Source organism: Diceros bicornis, chromosome 17, assembly GCF_020826845.1.
Source record: "Diceros bicornis minor isolate mBicDic1 chromosome 17, mDicBic1.mat.cur, whole genome shotgun sequence".
NCBI lineage: Eukaryota > Metazoa > Chordata > Mammalia > Perissodactyla > Rhinocerotidae > Diceros > Diceros bicornis.
The window spans coordinates 51,922,572-51,937,560 of NC_080756.1; the positions used below are offsets into that span (position 1 = coordinate 51,922,572).

At 34.2% G+C, this 14,989-nt stretch overlaps 1 protein-coding gene across 2 annotated transcripts in view; it reads right to left on the reverse strand.

The window, feature by feature from the left end:
* Nucleotides 1–2,275: 2,275 nt before the first annotated feature.
* LOC131416344 (killer cell lectin-like receptor subfamily E member 1) overlaps nt 2,276–14,989 on the reverse strand; it is a 41,149-nt gene continuing 28,435 nt past the window's right edge. Inside the window, exons 1-7 of one of the 2 annotated variants that reach the window (XM_058558811.1) lie at nt 12,462–13,939; nt 11,219–11,410; nt 7,495–7,599; nt 7,223–7,261; nt 6,402–6,550; nt 5,226–5,326; nt 2,276–4,087 (exon numbers count right to left, since the gene is read on the reverse strand). In XM_058558811.1, the coding sequence (XP_058414794.1) occupies nt 3,943–4,087; nt 5,226–5,326; nt 6,402–6,550; nt 7,223–7,261; nt 7,495–7,599; nt 11,219–11,393 (714 nt within the window). In that variant the 5' untranslated portion in view covers nt 11,394–11,410; nt 12,462–13,939 and the 3' untranslated portion in view covers nt 2,276–3,942. Of the gene's footprint in view, nt 4,088–5,225; nt 5,327–6,401; nt 6,551–7,222; nt 7,262–7,494; nt 7,600–11,218; nt 11,411–12,461; nt 13,940–14,989 lie in introns of those variants that run through there. The other variant, XM_058558812.1, reaches the window with a different exon arrangement.

The following is a 14,989-nucleotide window of genomic DNA, read 5'->3' on the forward strand; positions in this document are numbered from 1 at the left end:
GGAGGAGGGCGAACAGGTGACTAGGCACATGTATATGGCGATGGATGGTAATTAGTCTTTGGGTGGTGAACATGATGTAATCTACACAGAAATCAAGATATAATGATGTACACCTGAAATTTATAGTGTTATAAATAGTGTCATAAATCAACGTTACCTCAATAAAAATAAATAATATGCAGTTTGAAAAAAAATAATTCCTAAAATAGTAAGTGGATGAAATGGGTATGATTTGCAGAACATACTGAAAGAAGGAACACATTCTTACTAGTCAGTAACAACATCTCTGTATTTAAATGGCAGTTTTAGGAAGAATATAATTTTAAACTAAGAATTTATTTTAAAGTAATAGTAAGGATTTAAAAATCCATGGTTATCATGAGATAAAACCTTAAGGGATAAACAAGAGAACCAACAGAAAATAAAGAGAATTCAAGACAGCATCCGCTCAGGGATTGTGTTAAATATAAGATGTAGTCACATTATTTCATTAAAGAAACAGAACTAGAAATGGATGTCAAGTCTTTGCCATATATTCTTTATTTTTCCTTGAAAATACACACACACATGCACACACACCTGTTTCTTGGGACAGCCTCACTCAGTGACCAAATTGCCTTACGAAAAAGTAAGGGAAGTCAGAAATTTCTTTCATAAATTTTTGAGGAGGCCATACTAAAACTGAACAACAATCAGATGCCTAAGGTTGGTAGGAAGCATGGAGGTCCATCAAATACCCTATTAGCTATTTTTAATGGCTTTTGTATCAAAATGGGCACCACTGGCAAAAGGTAAATAATCTCAAAAGCTGAAAATCTCATATAGATTATATTAGTGGGCCAAAACCGTGTGGCTGGAATTGGTTGATTAGAATGGCATAGTAACACTATTGCCTAGAAAAGTGCTGGCAGTAGTGAGGCACCACTGATAACTCCATGAAGGGGTCAAATATGCGATGTAATTAATCTGCCTGGAGTGAGTAGAAGCAATGCCCTGTGCTTTGTTGTCTCCTCCACCAGAAAACAATGGGGTCAACTTTGGGAGCCAGAAGTCTGGCGTGCAGTGGAAGCCTCTGCAATCAGAAGCAGAATCCTATACTCTGTGCCAGTCTGTGATGGCACCACATCGCAAACCTGACTGACATCCATGAAGATGGTGAAATGAAATCAACACTTCATGAAGACTGCCAAAGGCGCTCTAAGATACCAAAATAAAATACTGACCAGTTTAGGGAAACAAATTCAGTGGAAATTAATATCACTTTTTGTCTGAAATCTGAACACCACACTTAAGAACACGGATGAATTTCAAAAACCCTACACTTAGGAAAAAAATGTTATATACAAGAAAGGATATGCTGCATTATCTAAATTCTTGCAAAAGAATATGCAAAACTAATCTGTAGTAGAGAAACATCAGAACAGTGATTGACTCTGGGGAGGGGGTAGGGATCTATTGGAGTGAGCTTGAGGGAATGTCCTGGGAAACAGTAATATTCTTCATCTCAATCAGGGTTTGCCACAGATGTGTGCCAAACTCATTGAATGGTACACTCAGATTTGTGGATTTCATCGTACATAAATTTTACTCCAAAAGAAAAAGTGAATTTTAAACAAAAATTGAAATTTAGCTAGTGATATACATGCTGTAGTACTCAGGGGGAAGTATGCCGATATCTGGAGATTATTTTGAAATCCATAAAAATTAAGATGTATTGATGGATGGATAAAGGGATGAAGAGACGGATAGATAAGTGATAGAGAAAGTATAGTAAAATGTTAATGGTACAATCTGGGTGGTGGGTATACCTATGTTTGCTATAAAACTCTTTCACCTTTTCTGTTTTGAAATTTTCGTAGTATAGTGGTGGGGAGATCTGAATGGCAATGCTTAACTTTATTTCTGTGGTCCAATAGCTTTCCAGTCTCTTCTTCCAATGGTAATATTGGCATATACTTCAGGGATATTGGGATGAAATGTGTGTAATTATGTGTGATATTTTGTGAGTTTATAAGTCAGTTATATTATTCACTGACTTCCAATCAGAGTGAACTGGAATACGGCATGTTAGTGCTCAGACGTGACCATTCAACAGTAGGTAACAACGTTATTATAGCTCGTGTGCTGCATTGTTATAAATAATTATATAAGTTTAAAAGAATAAAGCTGAAAAATTTACAAATTATTACTACATATAAAAGATGATATATAATTAATAGCACCATATTAAATAAACAAAAACTCCTATATATAATAACAATTTTATTTAGTTTCCTTGAAAATAAAACTTCTCTTTTTCTTCTGTATGGTTTACAGAGAATTCTTGAACATTCTTACCCATTTTGTTATTGCTATCTTTCTATGTCTAAGTACTTCTCTGTTTTTCTCTGTTTTTTGTTTATTTTTTTGTCAAGCTGAGAAGAGTTCATAACCCATATTTAAGGGCAATCATATTTTATAACAATAAGAATCAATAAACTTTTATGGGGGATGATTTTTTAATTTTTTTCTTAGTGTTGCAACTCTATTTGACAATAATTAACTTTTCTAGTGACCCTATAGTCTATAAAGGGTGGTTAGCCACCCTCCCCTCATGTGGATTTAGAAAAGACCTTATATGCTAAATGTATATTCCTTGAAATAAGGAAGAATATTGGCATCTCAGGAATAAAAACAATTATCTATTACAAAAATAAAGTGTCTATTTCTCTTGACAGTAGTCCTCCTGAATTTTATAGCAATCGGAATTTTCAGAATAGTCTTCTCTCTATCCATTCTGTCACCATAAATGCCCTCTATTGACAAATATTCATGCATATACTAATATTATAGGTAACCTCTTAGAAAATTTCATGAAGTTACATACCAGGGTAAAAAGCTAAACTCTGAAGAGTTGCTACTGATCTGCTATCTTTGTTTAGAATGACCATTTGGGAAGGGACATATTGAGAGGAAAAAAAGTACAGTCCACTGGATGTGGTGGGGTGGAAGGAACTAATGCTGAATAGTGTACCTAATTCTTCTGTCACTGTCATGTTGTTTCTGCAACAGTAAAAGAGGCACATTGGTAAAACATAATTTTTTACTCTTTATATATAATCTTAGCCCAAGTTTTATGAAATAAACAAGGAGGGTGCTTACGTATCATTATGTATAGAAGCCATAGAAGCTTATAAAACTAAGAGAAGAGAAACTCCAGCTTGACATCAGTATCGTTTTAATAATTCTAAAGCCTTTTATACAGTGAAACTGAAATAATTACTATTATTTATTTTTATTTTTAAAAGGTACTATGTAACAGAACAACTTAAGGAAATAAAAATTCAACAATTAAGATTTTAAAGCAAAGTCCTCTGTACCACCTTTATACCTGTGAGTCTAATTAGTTGTCTCAGAGTCACCATGTTATAGAATAAGTTGGACTTTTGGATAGTAATCAAGCTGAAAATTAATTTCCAAAAATTTATGGAACAATTCTATTTCTTGTGTAGTCATACTAATTTCCATTTCTGGTATAATAGTTCTGTGAGTTATTGCCTAACAATATACTTTAACAATTTTGTAGACAAAAAAAGCAATATATATATATATCAGGGACAATAGTGTAACCTTATATAAAACAGTCTATTTAATATCCAATACAGTCTAACTTTACCTCATTGTCTAATTCAGAAAATATTTATGGCAATGTTTCCTAAAGTGCATAGGCATAAATATATCCTCCTAAATACTGTCACAGTGTTATTTCATGAAAAGTCAGCTAAATCAAAATTTTATTCATTCAACAAAATTATAGTACACTTTTTAAATGGCATTGGAGTATATTTTTAGAGGATTCTATTTTTCTTAAACCAAAGGTGTAAATTTACATATTTTCTCCATAGCACAAGAAAGTAAACATTGGCAATGCTATCAACACATAGGGTTAGATAAAAGTACTTTTCATCTTTCCAGTGAATTTATAGAATAAACAAGGTGATTCTTACAAATGTAGGTTTGTTTAAATTCACAGTCTTCACTTAAATAAATTTCTCTTGATTTGTAAGATAGACAGAGTTGTCCTTTTTGAGGTGTAGGAGGATAAAACCTAAAACAGAAGAAATGTCACAGTCTTCATGGAATTCTATAACATGCAAATACCAAAGAGAAGAAATATAAAACTTTCAATTTAAATATAAATTTTAAAAACATAATTCATATGTAACAGAATTGAATAGAATTGAATTTCTATTAGTAGTACAGATAAACAAGATCTTTACAAATTTAAGTTATTGATAGATTACAGAACCTTAAATATTAACAAAAATTCAACTAAAGATAAGGATAAGAGTCCAAGAGGAAGGAAAGTGTGCTGATTATCATTGGTTGTAACAGTAGACAGACAAATTAAAAATAAAATAATAAAAACCCTATGAATAACATGCTTAAGAAAATTTTCCAGTGGAGAAAAAAACATTTTTAGTTTCCATAGTATTTAGGCTTATAATAAGTAGAATATAAAAAAGCAGGAAGACTTTAAGAATATATCAATGGCCTGGAAGTGAGGTCTTATAGACCAATGTGGTTAGCGAGAAAGTTAGCAGACTTTTAAGCCACAATTTGTGTTATGGGCTGAACTGCATCCTCTTAAAATGCATATGTTGATGTCCTACCCCCCAGTACATCAAAATGTGACTGTATTTGGACAAGTGGTCTTTAAAGAGATAATTAAGGTAAAAGGAGGTCATTAGGGTGGGTCCTAATGCAATATGGCTGGTGTCCTTATAAGAAGAGGAAATTTGGGCACAGACAGGTACAGAGGGAAGACCATGTGAAGACATAGGGAGAAGACAGCCAGCTGCAAGCCAAAGAGAGAGGCCTCAGAAGAAACCAACCCTAACAACACCTTGATCTTGGAATTCTAACCTCCAGGACCGTGAGAAAATAAATTTCTGTTGTTTAACCTACCAAGTCTGTGGTACTTTGTTATGACAGCCCTAGCCAACTGATACAGTTCATAAGAAAAAGTCTCAGGAGAGGGCTAATGAAGACAGTGAGTTATGTTACCTTCTTCAGGAGTCCATAATACTGGATATGGGATTGGATTTAAGTTACTGTCTCTTTTCTCAATTCCCTAAATATCCTTGAAATTATCCCTCAGACTCTCTTAATTTCTGTTATTTTGGGCAAATGCAGCAATTAAACCAAGGATAGAGAAAGTTGCATTATGTCAGGCAGATACTTACATATCAGAGGACAGAACCGAATCATTTTCCCATAGCCAGTGCTTGCCAATTCCATTATGGTAGACTCCAATCCAAAAGAAAGATTTTAAAGAGAAAAAATTCTAGTGGTAAACAAATACATGCAAATAAGAAGTTTCCATTATTATCTTTTCATCAACTGTATGGAAGTACCTTAAAAAAGTCAACATCATATTTATATTTATTCAGTTCATTCAGTACACAAACTCATTAATGCATGCTATATTCCAAGATGCTAATGATACAGCAATGAATGACACAAATTCCCTGCTCTCATAGGAGGTATAAAAAATAAACAAATAAATAAGAGTAAAAAGATAGTGTTGGTTTGGGGTAGAAGGGAGCAAGCTTTTTAATTAATTTATTTATTTATTTTTTGCCCCAAAGCCCCAGTAGATAGTTGCATCTCATAGTTGTACATCCTTCTAGTTGCTGTATGTGGGACGCAGCCTCAGCATGGCCGGAGAAGTGGTGCGTTGGTGCGCGCCCGGGATCCGAACCCGGGCCGCCAGCAGCGGAGTGCGCACACTTAACCGCTAAGCCACGGGGCCCGCCCGAGCGAGCTTTTTAAAAGAATAGCCGTACCCTCAGAGACATCTTGAAGATTAATTTTACCCCCAGTGTGTATCTCCTCTCTCTTCAGGAGCATGATAGACAAAATCTTCTCTATCAGGAGAACTTATACAGTGGGTACTCTAACTCGATGCTGATGTACATTGTTGGAGTTAGGGAAAGCTCTCCCATCTTCTCACATAGTGTTCTAGATTCTGATTTGCTGATCACATAACGATATTAGCGTTTGGGCCACAAGGCTATATCATCTTGGTGCTGGGCTATACCATGTTCTTTTCTCTCTGACTGAGGTTGTCTTTGTAATAACTATCTTCTTCTAAACTCATTCCTTATACAATTTTTTTTTTTCATGAAGGGCATTCTAAATATTATTTCAAAACATTTCTTTTCTTTTTACACACTACATAGATCCTATGCCACATTTTTCAAGTCAAACTGGAAACAAAAGATAAACTATTTATATCCTTCAGCCGTTTGTCTAGTGCTGAAGACAGGTAAATGTAAATGACTCCTCAGTTTAATTCAGGTAATCAGCTTGATATGTCTCACATACAATTATGACACTCAGTTAAAATAACAACTTACCATCTCCTCCCTGTTTATCTTTATGAGACTGGAATTCAGAGACGAGCAGGCACGTTGACTCTCTCTCCATGTTAACCGTTCCTTGGAGAAGTAGTAACAGCTGCATCTGAACCAAACCCAGTTCTTGGGACAAGAATGACAACCAAGTCCTAGACAAAGACTCTCTATCATTGCATTGACCAAATTCACAAAGTCTGATTTTATTATTTTTTTAAAACACATCTTGCAAACAGAAGTACACTTTTTGTCATTATAGTAACATTATGTACAAAAATGAGTTATAACAAAATTATGAATTATCAATAAAAACTTTTGTTTTTATTTTTCTCTCAACTTGCTGCTACATTTTAACTCCTTTAGATATCATAGAACACAAGTCAACTAGTGTCTATTCATCTAAGGAGTGGCCAAACCATTAGTTTTCTTACCCCCATACCATTATAGCACTTAGGAGCTAGGATGTCTTCACCATACGTCGCCATTAGATTAAGGTTTGTTGAAATTTTGCCCTTCTAGTACAAACTCTACCTCTCCAAAATTTGTTCTCACATTAATTATTTCTACTTCCATACAAACCTATGAAATCTTACAAGAATTTCTAAAAAAACCTTACCTCTGTCTTCTTATACTGCAGTTAGTTATACGTAAACCTCTATTTCACGACTCTAGGTTATTTAACGTCTGGGACTATGTCTTATATTTTCTATTACACATTCTAGAATACCGTGCCTAGTAAAGGCTCTATGTTTGTGGAGCTGATACAAATAACACACTGCTGCTTAAACCAGCATAAGACATTAGGGTATAAAACCATTGCCTACCTTTTTGCTGGATTGTGAGAGATGATTGTTTGGAAGATGCTACAAAAATAGGCAAATATCATAATTAGATCTTCCTTGAAATTGAAACATCAAAGTGAAATACTAAAAGGCTATATTCTATAAGAGTAAATCAGCAACTTTAAAGGAAATAAAAAAGGAAGAATTTTGATGAGGTAAAATTGTTCTGAGCCTAGTATCTTCTTAACACATTCTATGAAATAAATAATGCTCCCAAAGGGGAGGACAATTTAAAAGACACGATAGTTACTTACAGTTTGTAGTCAAGACAGCCACTGCAGTGGCTATGGCCATCAGGAGAAGGCACATGATGCCCAGCACTACAGAAATAAGCCTCCAGGGAAGAGGTGAGGAGTTTCCTGAGTAGTTGGAGCAAGATGACGGGATAAATAATAAATATAATGCTTGTAGAGTAGTTTACAGTTAAGAATGCATTAAAATATTTGTTAATTCTTGATCCTCACAGGCCTGTGAAATATTTTTACCCAATTTTAGATAGTTATGAAATAACTGAAGTAAAAAATCTCATTTTTTACATAGGCTATTTGTCTAAGGTAACAGTCAATTAACAGAAGAACGGAGTCCCTAATTCACAAATTCTGCCTCCATATCCTACTCTCTGTCATCCCTCTCCCCCATAAGGATCAAATAATAAATAAACAGAGCAAGAAACTATCCAAAATCAGAATGGCAATTGATTCATTTAGGTACTGAGCTCTTCCCTATATGAAAAGTAAAAGTGGCTACATTTTAAATTAGGAAGTCAAACAATTATTCATTTGTTTATTTTTCTTCCTTCCACCCTTCTTCTTCCTTCTACCCTTCTTAAACTGACAAAATGACAGCTTATTTTGTCATTGCAACTTTGGAACATTTAATATCTAAAAAAATAATCTGTGAGGAACACTTTTGTTTTTCTCACTAACTTTCTTTCTCCCACTGAATTTTTTCCTCAATATTATTAAGACATTCATCTCTTAACTTATTTTCTCCTTGTTCATCATTATTGCCATGCCTTAACCACCCAACCTAGACCTAATAGTAGTCATCTGAATGACTGTATTGCCACTAACCGTTCATTTTCCACCATATCTGCTTAGTTAACTGTTAGACTCAGCTGAATTAAATTCTACCTTCTCTCTTTCTGTATCTGGGGTACACATATCTGATGAAGGAAGTCAAACCAGTGTGGTGCTAATTCACATCAGGGTCTCAAACTTCACTTTGATTCTCAGTGGCATTTGACAGATATTTTATTATTCTTGGTCAATTTCTCCCATTTTCAGCACTAGTATTTTATTTTTGCAAATAGCCACCATTACCCTTATGTCATCTCTCCCATGAAAAATGAGCAAAGATCAAAGAACTAAAAAACTAAAAAGTTTTGATAAGGGGAATATGTCAAACGCTTAGGTTCCATTTTATTGGTGGTCTCTTTGGATTATGATCTCTTTAGGTTTCAATCTATTTGAAGTCCCATTAGATCACATACCTCACTTTATTCTCTCTCGTAGCAGAAAACATAGTCTAAAGACTGTCCCTCACTGAAATTCTCCCTCACTTCACAGAACCAAGCACCAGCACAGAACAAGGTAGAACACAAAATAAAGGAGGCATTGTTCAGGCTACTTGTGTTTAGCCCAACTAGGTAAAGATTTATGACTTAGCATGCTTCTTCCAAGTCATTTAGGGCAGAAAATAAAAGCTGTCTTTAGTTGACCTCTTCTACAGCATACATCACCCATGTGTTCCTATCAGGTACAATAGCAGTTGTGATAGAACTATGCTTAGGAATTCAAATTCAGGAGTTTGAGAAATATCATTTAATCTTGCTACAAGGTAGAAAAACAACAATCTTTCTGTGAGATTCTATTAAAAGAATCTATTAAAAGGAAGGACAAATTATTTTTATAATTGGAAAGACTACTATAAAAATGTTAGCTTTCTCAAATTAAATTATATGAGTAAATAAAATTTAGTCTAAAAAATGACAGTGGGAATTGTTCTGGAACTCGACTAAGCAGATCTAGAGTACTTTTGGAAAATAGGCAAATGAAACAAATAATGAGAATTTTGAAATTTAATTAAGGGTCTCATCCTGTCCATGATTAAAATTAAATAGTCTTAATAAGCAAGATTGATTTTTAAAGAGATAGCTATAACAGAAATCGATGTCCCTGAAACAGATTCTAATACATAAAAAGTTAGAATATGGTAAAAGGTGCAAAAAAAAAGGAAAAAACTCTCACTGACTCACAAAGAAAAAGAATTGACATCAACAGTCCTACAGACCCCAATAACTACTACATATAATTTCTATTTTTTATTTTTTTTGAGGAAGATTGGCCCTGAGCTAACATCTGCTGCCTATCTTCCTCTTTTTCTTTTTTCTCCCCAAAGCCCCAGTACATAGTTGTATATCCTAGTTGTAGGTCCTTCTAGTTCTTCTATGCCGGACACCGCTGCAGCGTGGCTTGATGAGAGGTGAGTAGGTCCACGCCTAGGATCCAAACTGGTGAACCCCAGGCCACCAAAGCGGAACATGTGAAATTAACCTCTATGCCACCGGGCCGGCCCCTATAATTTCTATTTTTTAATTTATTTTTAAGTAAATATCTGAAGTATAGAATACATATAGAAATGTTCACATATCATAAGCATATAGATCAACGGATTTTCACAACGTGAACGCACTTGTGTATCCATCACCCTAATCATAATATAGAACATTACCAGTGACATAGAAGCTTCCCACAGGGCCCCTCCCAGGACCGAAAGGTAACCACTGTCGTTATCTCTATTGCTACCAAATAATTTTGCTCAATTTAAACTTCATATAAATAAAACCATACAGTATATGGGAGAAGTTCATTATATGATACCAAATGGAAGCTATAAATATAAAGAAGATAAAACTATAAATCTAGAATCATATATATTTATATGACAGAAAATAGCTTCATGGGTGATTACTAAAATATATACTTATCTATATTTTTAACATTTTGCCTAATACACGTGTATTTATGTAATTAACAAGGAATATAACTATTACTTACAATCTCTTTCTTTAGAAGAGAAATATTCATCTAGAATTTTATCATCAATTTCAAGTAAACTTACAAAAAATGCCCGTGTTTTTGTAAAAAAAAAAGAAAAAGGCCAAAAAACAAAACAATCATTCCCAAAACAACCCAACTTTTTTGGAAATTTGTGGGATTAGTCTCTGCCATTTCAGAAAGCTCACCGGCCTACAGGTAAGCTTTGTCTCTTTCTCCTACGATCATTAGGTTTGGAAAAGACAAGCCTGTGGCAATCAGTCTCAAGGTTCCAGAAACAAGCAACAACCTAAACTGCAACTTTAACTTAACATCAGTAAACCTTATTACACCTACTGTTTAATTATTATGTTTACTATTACCCGACTATTTTGTGTTCCAAATTTAAAAGCAATATATTTATATTTTGCTTGTTTCAGGAAATAATTATGTCAAAAATCATGGCCTAAGCCATATGCCACTCTCTAGCCCAGAGATCATTCAGTCCAACAGCATGTTTACCTCTCGCACAACACAATTCTTGGGCTTCAGAACAAGGTATCTCAGCTCAGTCCTCTCAAATGGCCACGGCTAGCAACGTTTCCATACTTGGACTCCTAGCATTGTTGTTTCAAGGAAATTACTTTCCAAACCTTTTCTATTCAAATTGTATTCTTTTAAAGTCTAATTTAACTCTCACTTTAGCAGTGAAATTTCTAAACATTCCAAGTTATCTTTCAAATTATTTATAGTAGTTACCATTTGGTCTTTGTCATAATCTGCATTAAACTGATATTTAAATTTTTGCTTGGATAGTTTCTCTAACTAGATTTAGAAACTGTTATATTTTTGTACCTCCCTAGTAAACAGCATAGGTCAGTACACAATTTTAGGCATTCCTGACATGTTTACTGAAAAACTCTACTTTAATGTATCTTACCTTGGCCATTGACATCTTCTGCTGTGTTTTTGTGCCATTTTTTACAAGATTTCTGGTGTTTCAGCTCCTCCTTAGTTAATGGCAATTCATTTGATCTAAATTTATGCTTGATATTATTTTTTGGTGTGTGCTTCTGCTGGCTTAGTGTAGTATAAATTACGGGTTCTTCACTCATCTTTATACAGGAAAAAACTGTGTGAGATAAAGAGCTCAACTGTCAGTATATCATTCTGTAATTTGGGAAGATATATTATAATAAAGAGGGATGTAACAATAATTTTAAAAAGTCTGAATTGATAAATAGATATGCCTATTACCTTTCTTGGAAGCATGTTCTCAATAGTTTGAAGCTCCCAATATGAGAAAACATACCACCAAAACTTAGAAATATAGGAAATAACCCTAAAAGAGTTAGGAACTATTCAACCAATTCCTATACAGAAAGTAATTATTGCCTTTAGTACAGAATTTAAAAATTAATTCTAGGTATGCATTGGAGTCACCTCCAAAAATTCCACGCCCATCCGTCTCTAACATTATTGCTGTTTGCCTCTTGAAATTGAATAATAAGAGACAGAGTTGATGTTCTACTACCATTAGAAATTGAAGTGCTATGCTTATTAGCTGTGCTCCCCAGGAAGCACTGCACAATTCCTGATTAAAACGCAAGGTTAATAATTACATTTTACACTTTTCCTAAGTGACTCCGTAATTAATAACAGTCTAGTGGACAAATACCTTTTGCATTATTTTATGATTTAAATAAGACCACAACCCATATATGTACAGAGCCAATTGACTTACTAGCTTCTATGTTTTATATAAGCCCTCCATATTATTAAAAAGTAAATAACTAAAATAGGTTAAATACCAACATAGATAAAATTCAAAAATTTGGAGAATTTTATTGTAAATATTTCTTAATATTGGCTATCAGCTTCAGAGCTGGGAAACACTGGTCACGACAAAGTCACTTATCTGTCAGGGATCTAAATATCTTCCATTTGAACTTCTCAGAGAAATTTTATTAAGAAAAATGACTAGGCATATGTCAAAAAGTTGGGAAGAACATAGACAAATAAAGCAAAACTTTGATATCTTGAAGTCAAAAAAAATTATACTTAATTTTTTTTATTAATAATGTCCAACCAGAAACAGCACAAGGAAGAATTGTCTATTGATCACATTTTCCAGGAATTGGGGAAGGAGCGATTACAAGGGAACCAGAAATGATAAAACATACCTGAAGCGAAGAGGAAATTCCTTGTGCTAAGAATTAGTATGTATGAGTCTAAGGAAGCAGCACCTGACAACTTGGAACAGAATTAGAAACTGTGCCTCAGTGGAAAAAGTACTTGCTATGTAACGTTTCAGAATAAACCAACAGGAAACTTTACACTTTTATTTTTTTTGTATTTGTCCTCAGCACCCACAAGATTATCTTTCTAATCTCACTTCTTATAATTCAGGTTAGCTTAGAAAAAATATTACCTGCATTTCATTTTAAGTCATGCTAAATAACAGACTTTGTGAATTGAAAAGAAAGCATTGCTGAGATCAAATCTTCTTTCCCAATAATTATGTTCTCACTAAGATTTTTACCATATTGACCTCTCGGGAGCCATGAATTAAATTAGATTAAGTCATAACGATAAGATATATATCCATGTATATACTAAAATTTATATGTGGGGACAGAAAAATCATACTGATCTTGTTTATTAATGTTCTCTTTGGGATGTGCATATGCTCAGTTTCATTCCTTTATTCATTAACTTTTATATTAACTGAAATATTAACCCCTCAAATGTGTTAATTCATTAATACACTTAAAGTGATTAGTACATAATCATCATAAATGTGATGTATAGATAGGTACATGGATGATAGATAGAGAGGCAGATAGATTTATTGGTGTAATCCTAGGACAGGAGAACACCTGGCATGTAGTATGTGCTTAATAAATATCTATTGATTCATTTAAACAATAAATGAAATAACTGCACAGAATGTATATTTACTAATGGTGTAAATAGTGGATAGAAAAATAGAGGATGCTATAAAAATATTTAACAAGAAAAATTGAACTTTTAGGGAGTCAGGGAAGCTTCTGTAAGAAAGAGATATTTGGGCTGAGTTAGAAATAATAAGTTGAGTTAAGGTAGAAGGCAGCGGTGGTTGTGATCCAGGTAGAAAAAGATATATATATATAACATTTGTGGGAGGAAGAGTGGTGTGAATAAAACAGGAGAAGCTAAAGAAAAATTATGCAAAATCATATTAAATATTTTGGCCTTTATCTTAAATGCTTAGGAAATCATAAACGTTTTTTAGCAGATGAATGGAGGTTCATACTCACATTTCTAAAATATACTCTGGCTTCACTGTAGAGAATAGATTAGCTGGGCCAATAAAGAATGTGTGAAGACTAGTTAGGAGGGTATGGTAATATTCAGTAAGGTGCTTGTTGTGGAGGTTAAGAGACATGAATGGATTCTAGAAATATTTCAAAAGTTAATTAGATGGGGCCAGCCCCGTGGCGTAGTGGTTAAATGGGTGCACTCCGCTGCTAGCGGCCTGGGTTCGGATCCCGGGCATGCACTGAGGCACAGCTTGTCAAGCCATGCTGTGGCGGAGTCCCATATAAAGTGGAGGAAGATGGGCACAGATGTTAGCCCAGGGCCAGTCTTCCTCAGCAAAAAGAGGAAGATTGGCATGGATGTTAGCCCAGGGCCAGTCTTCGTCAGCAAAAAGAGGAGGATTGGCATGGATGTTAGCTCAGGGTTGATCTTCCTCACAAAAAAAAAAAAAAAGTTAATTAGACATGAGTTGACAATTAATTAGGAATGGAGGGAGATTGAAATGGAGGGTCAAGGTACTAGGACAGGACAACTAGATCTGTGGTGCCTTTCATTCAAAGGGTAACAGCGGAGGAGAAACACAGATGTGTTTTGGGACATTGCACTTACTTTAAGACATCCAAGTGAAGTTGTCAAGTAGGCAATTCAACACATAAATCTGAAACTCGAATAAACTTTAAGAAATAATTGCTGCCAAAACTATGAATCAGATTATGCAGAAAGAGATGAAACATTATAAATTGAGGAAGCCTGGGACAGAGTCTTCAGGAACCCCATATTTTACAAGCCAAGAAGACAACAAGTGGCCAAAGGTTACTAAGAAGATACAGCCAACTCAGCAAGAGAAAAACTACGAGCATGTATTGTGAGGAAGCTAAGGGATTAAAGTGTTTCAAAGAGAAATTTCAAATGCACTGAATGCTGACAAGAGCTATAATGACAATAAAACTTATTGTTCAAACCAGGATCCTTTCAAAAATGAAAGAGAGTATTTTTATTATACTGGAAAAGCAAGTATATGTCTGGATTGTCTTGAGAAAACTGGGACTATCCTGAGATACTGGGTACATATGGTCCCCCTACTGAAATTTTTCAAAATTCTCATTGAATCTAGCATTATATGTCACTTGTTGCCTTAATTAAAGTTATTTCAGTGGATTATAAAGACCAAAACACTTTGGAACGGGTCTAACTGGCAAGTGAAAAAAATATATAGTATGATAGAAAACTCATTAGAAATATGTGGTTATGAAACAGAGAAGACAAAAAGGAAAGTATTGGGAAAATGTGCCAGTTGTATTTTTCAATAATATCTGCAAAAGTATCTCTCATTCCATATGCTTCTCTGCAACATAACCTTATAATCCCCATTGCTAGGTGGGGTCTATTTCTCTACTTAATTGAATCTGGG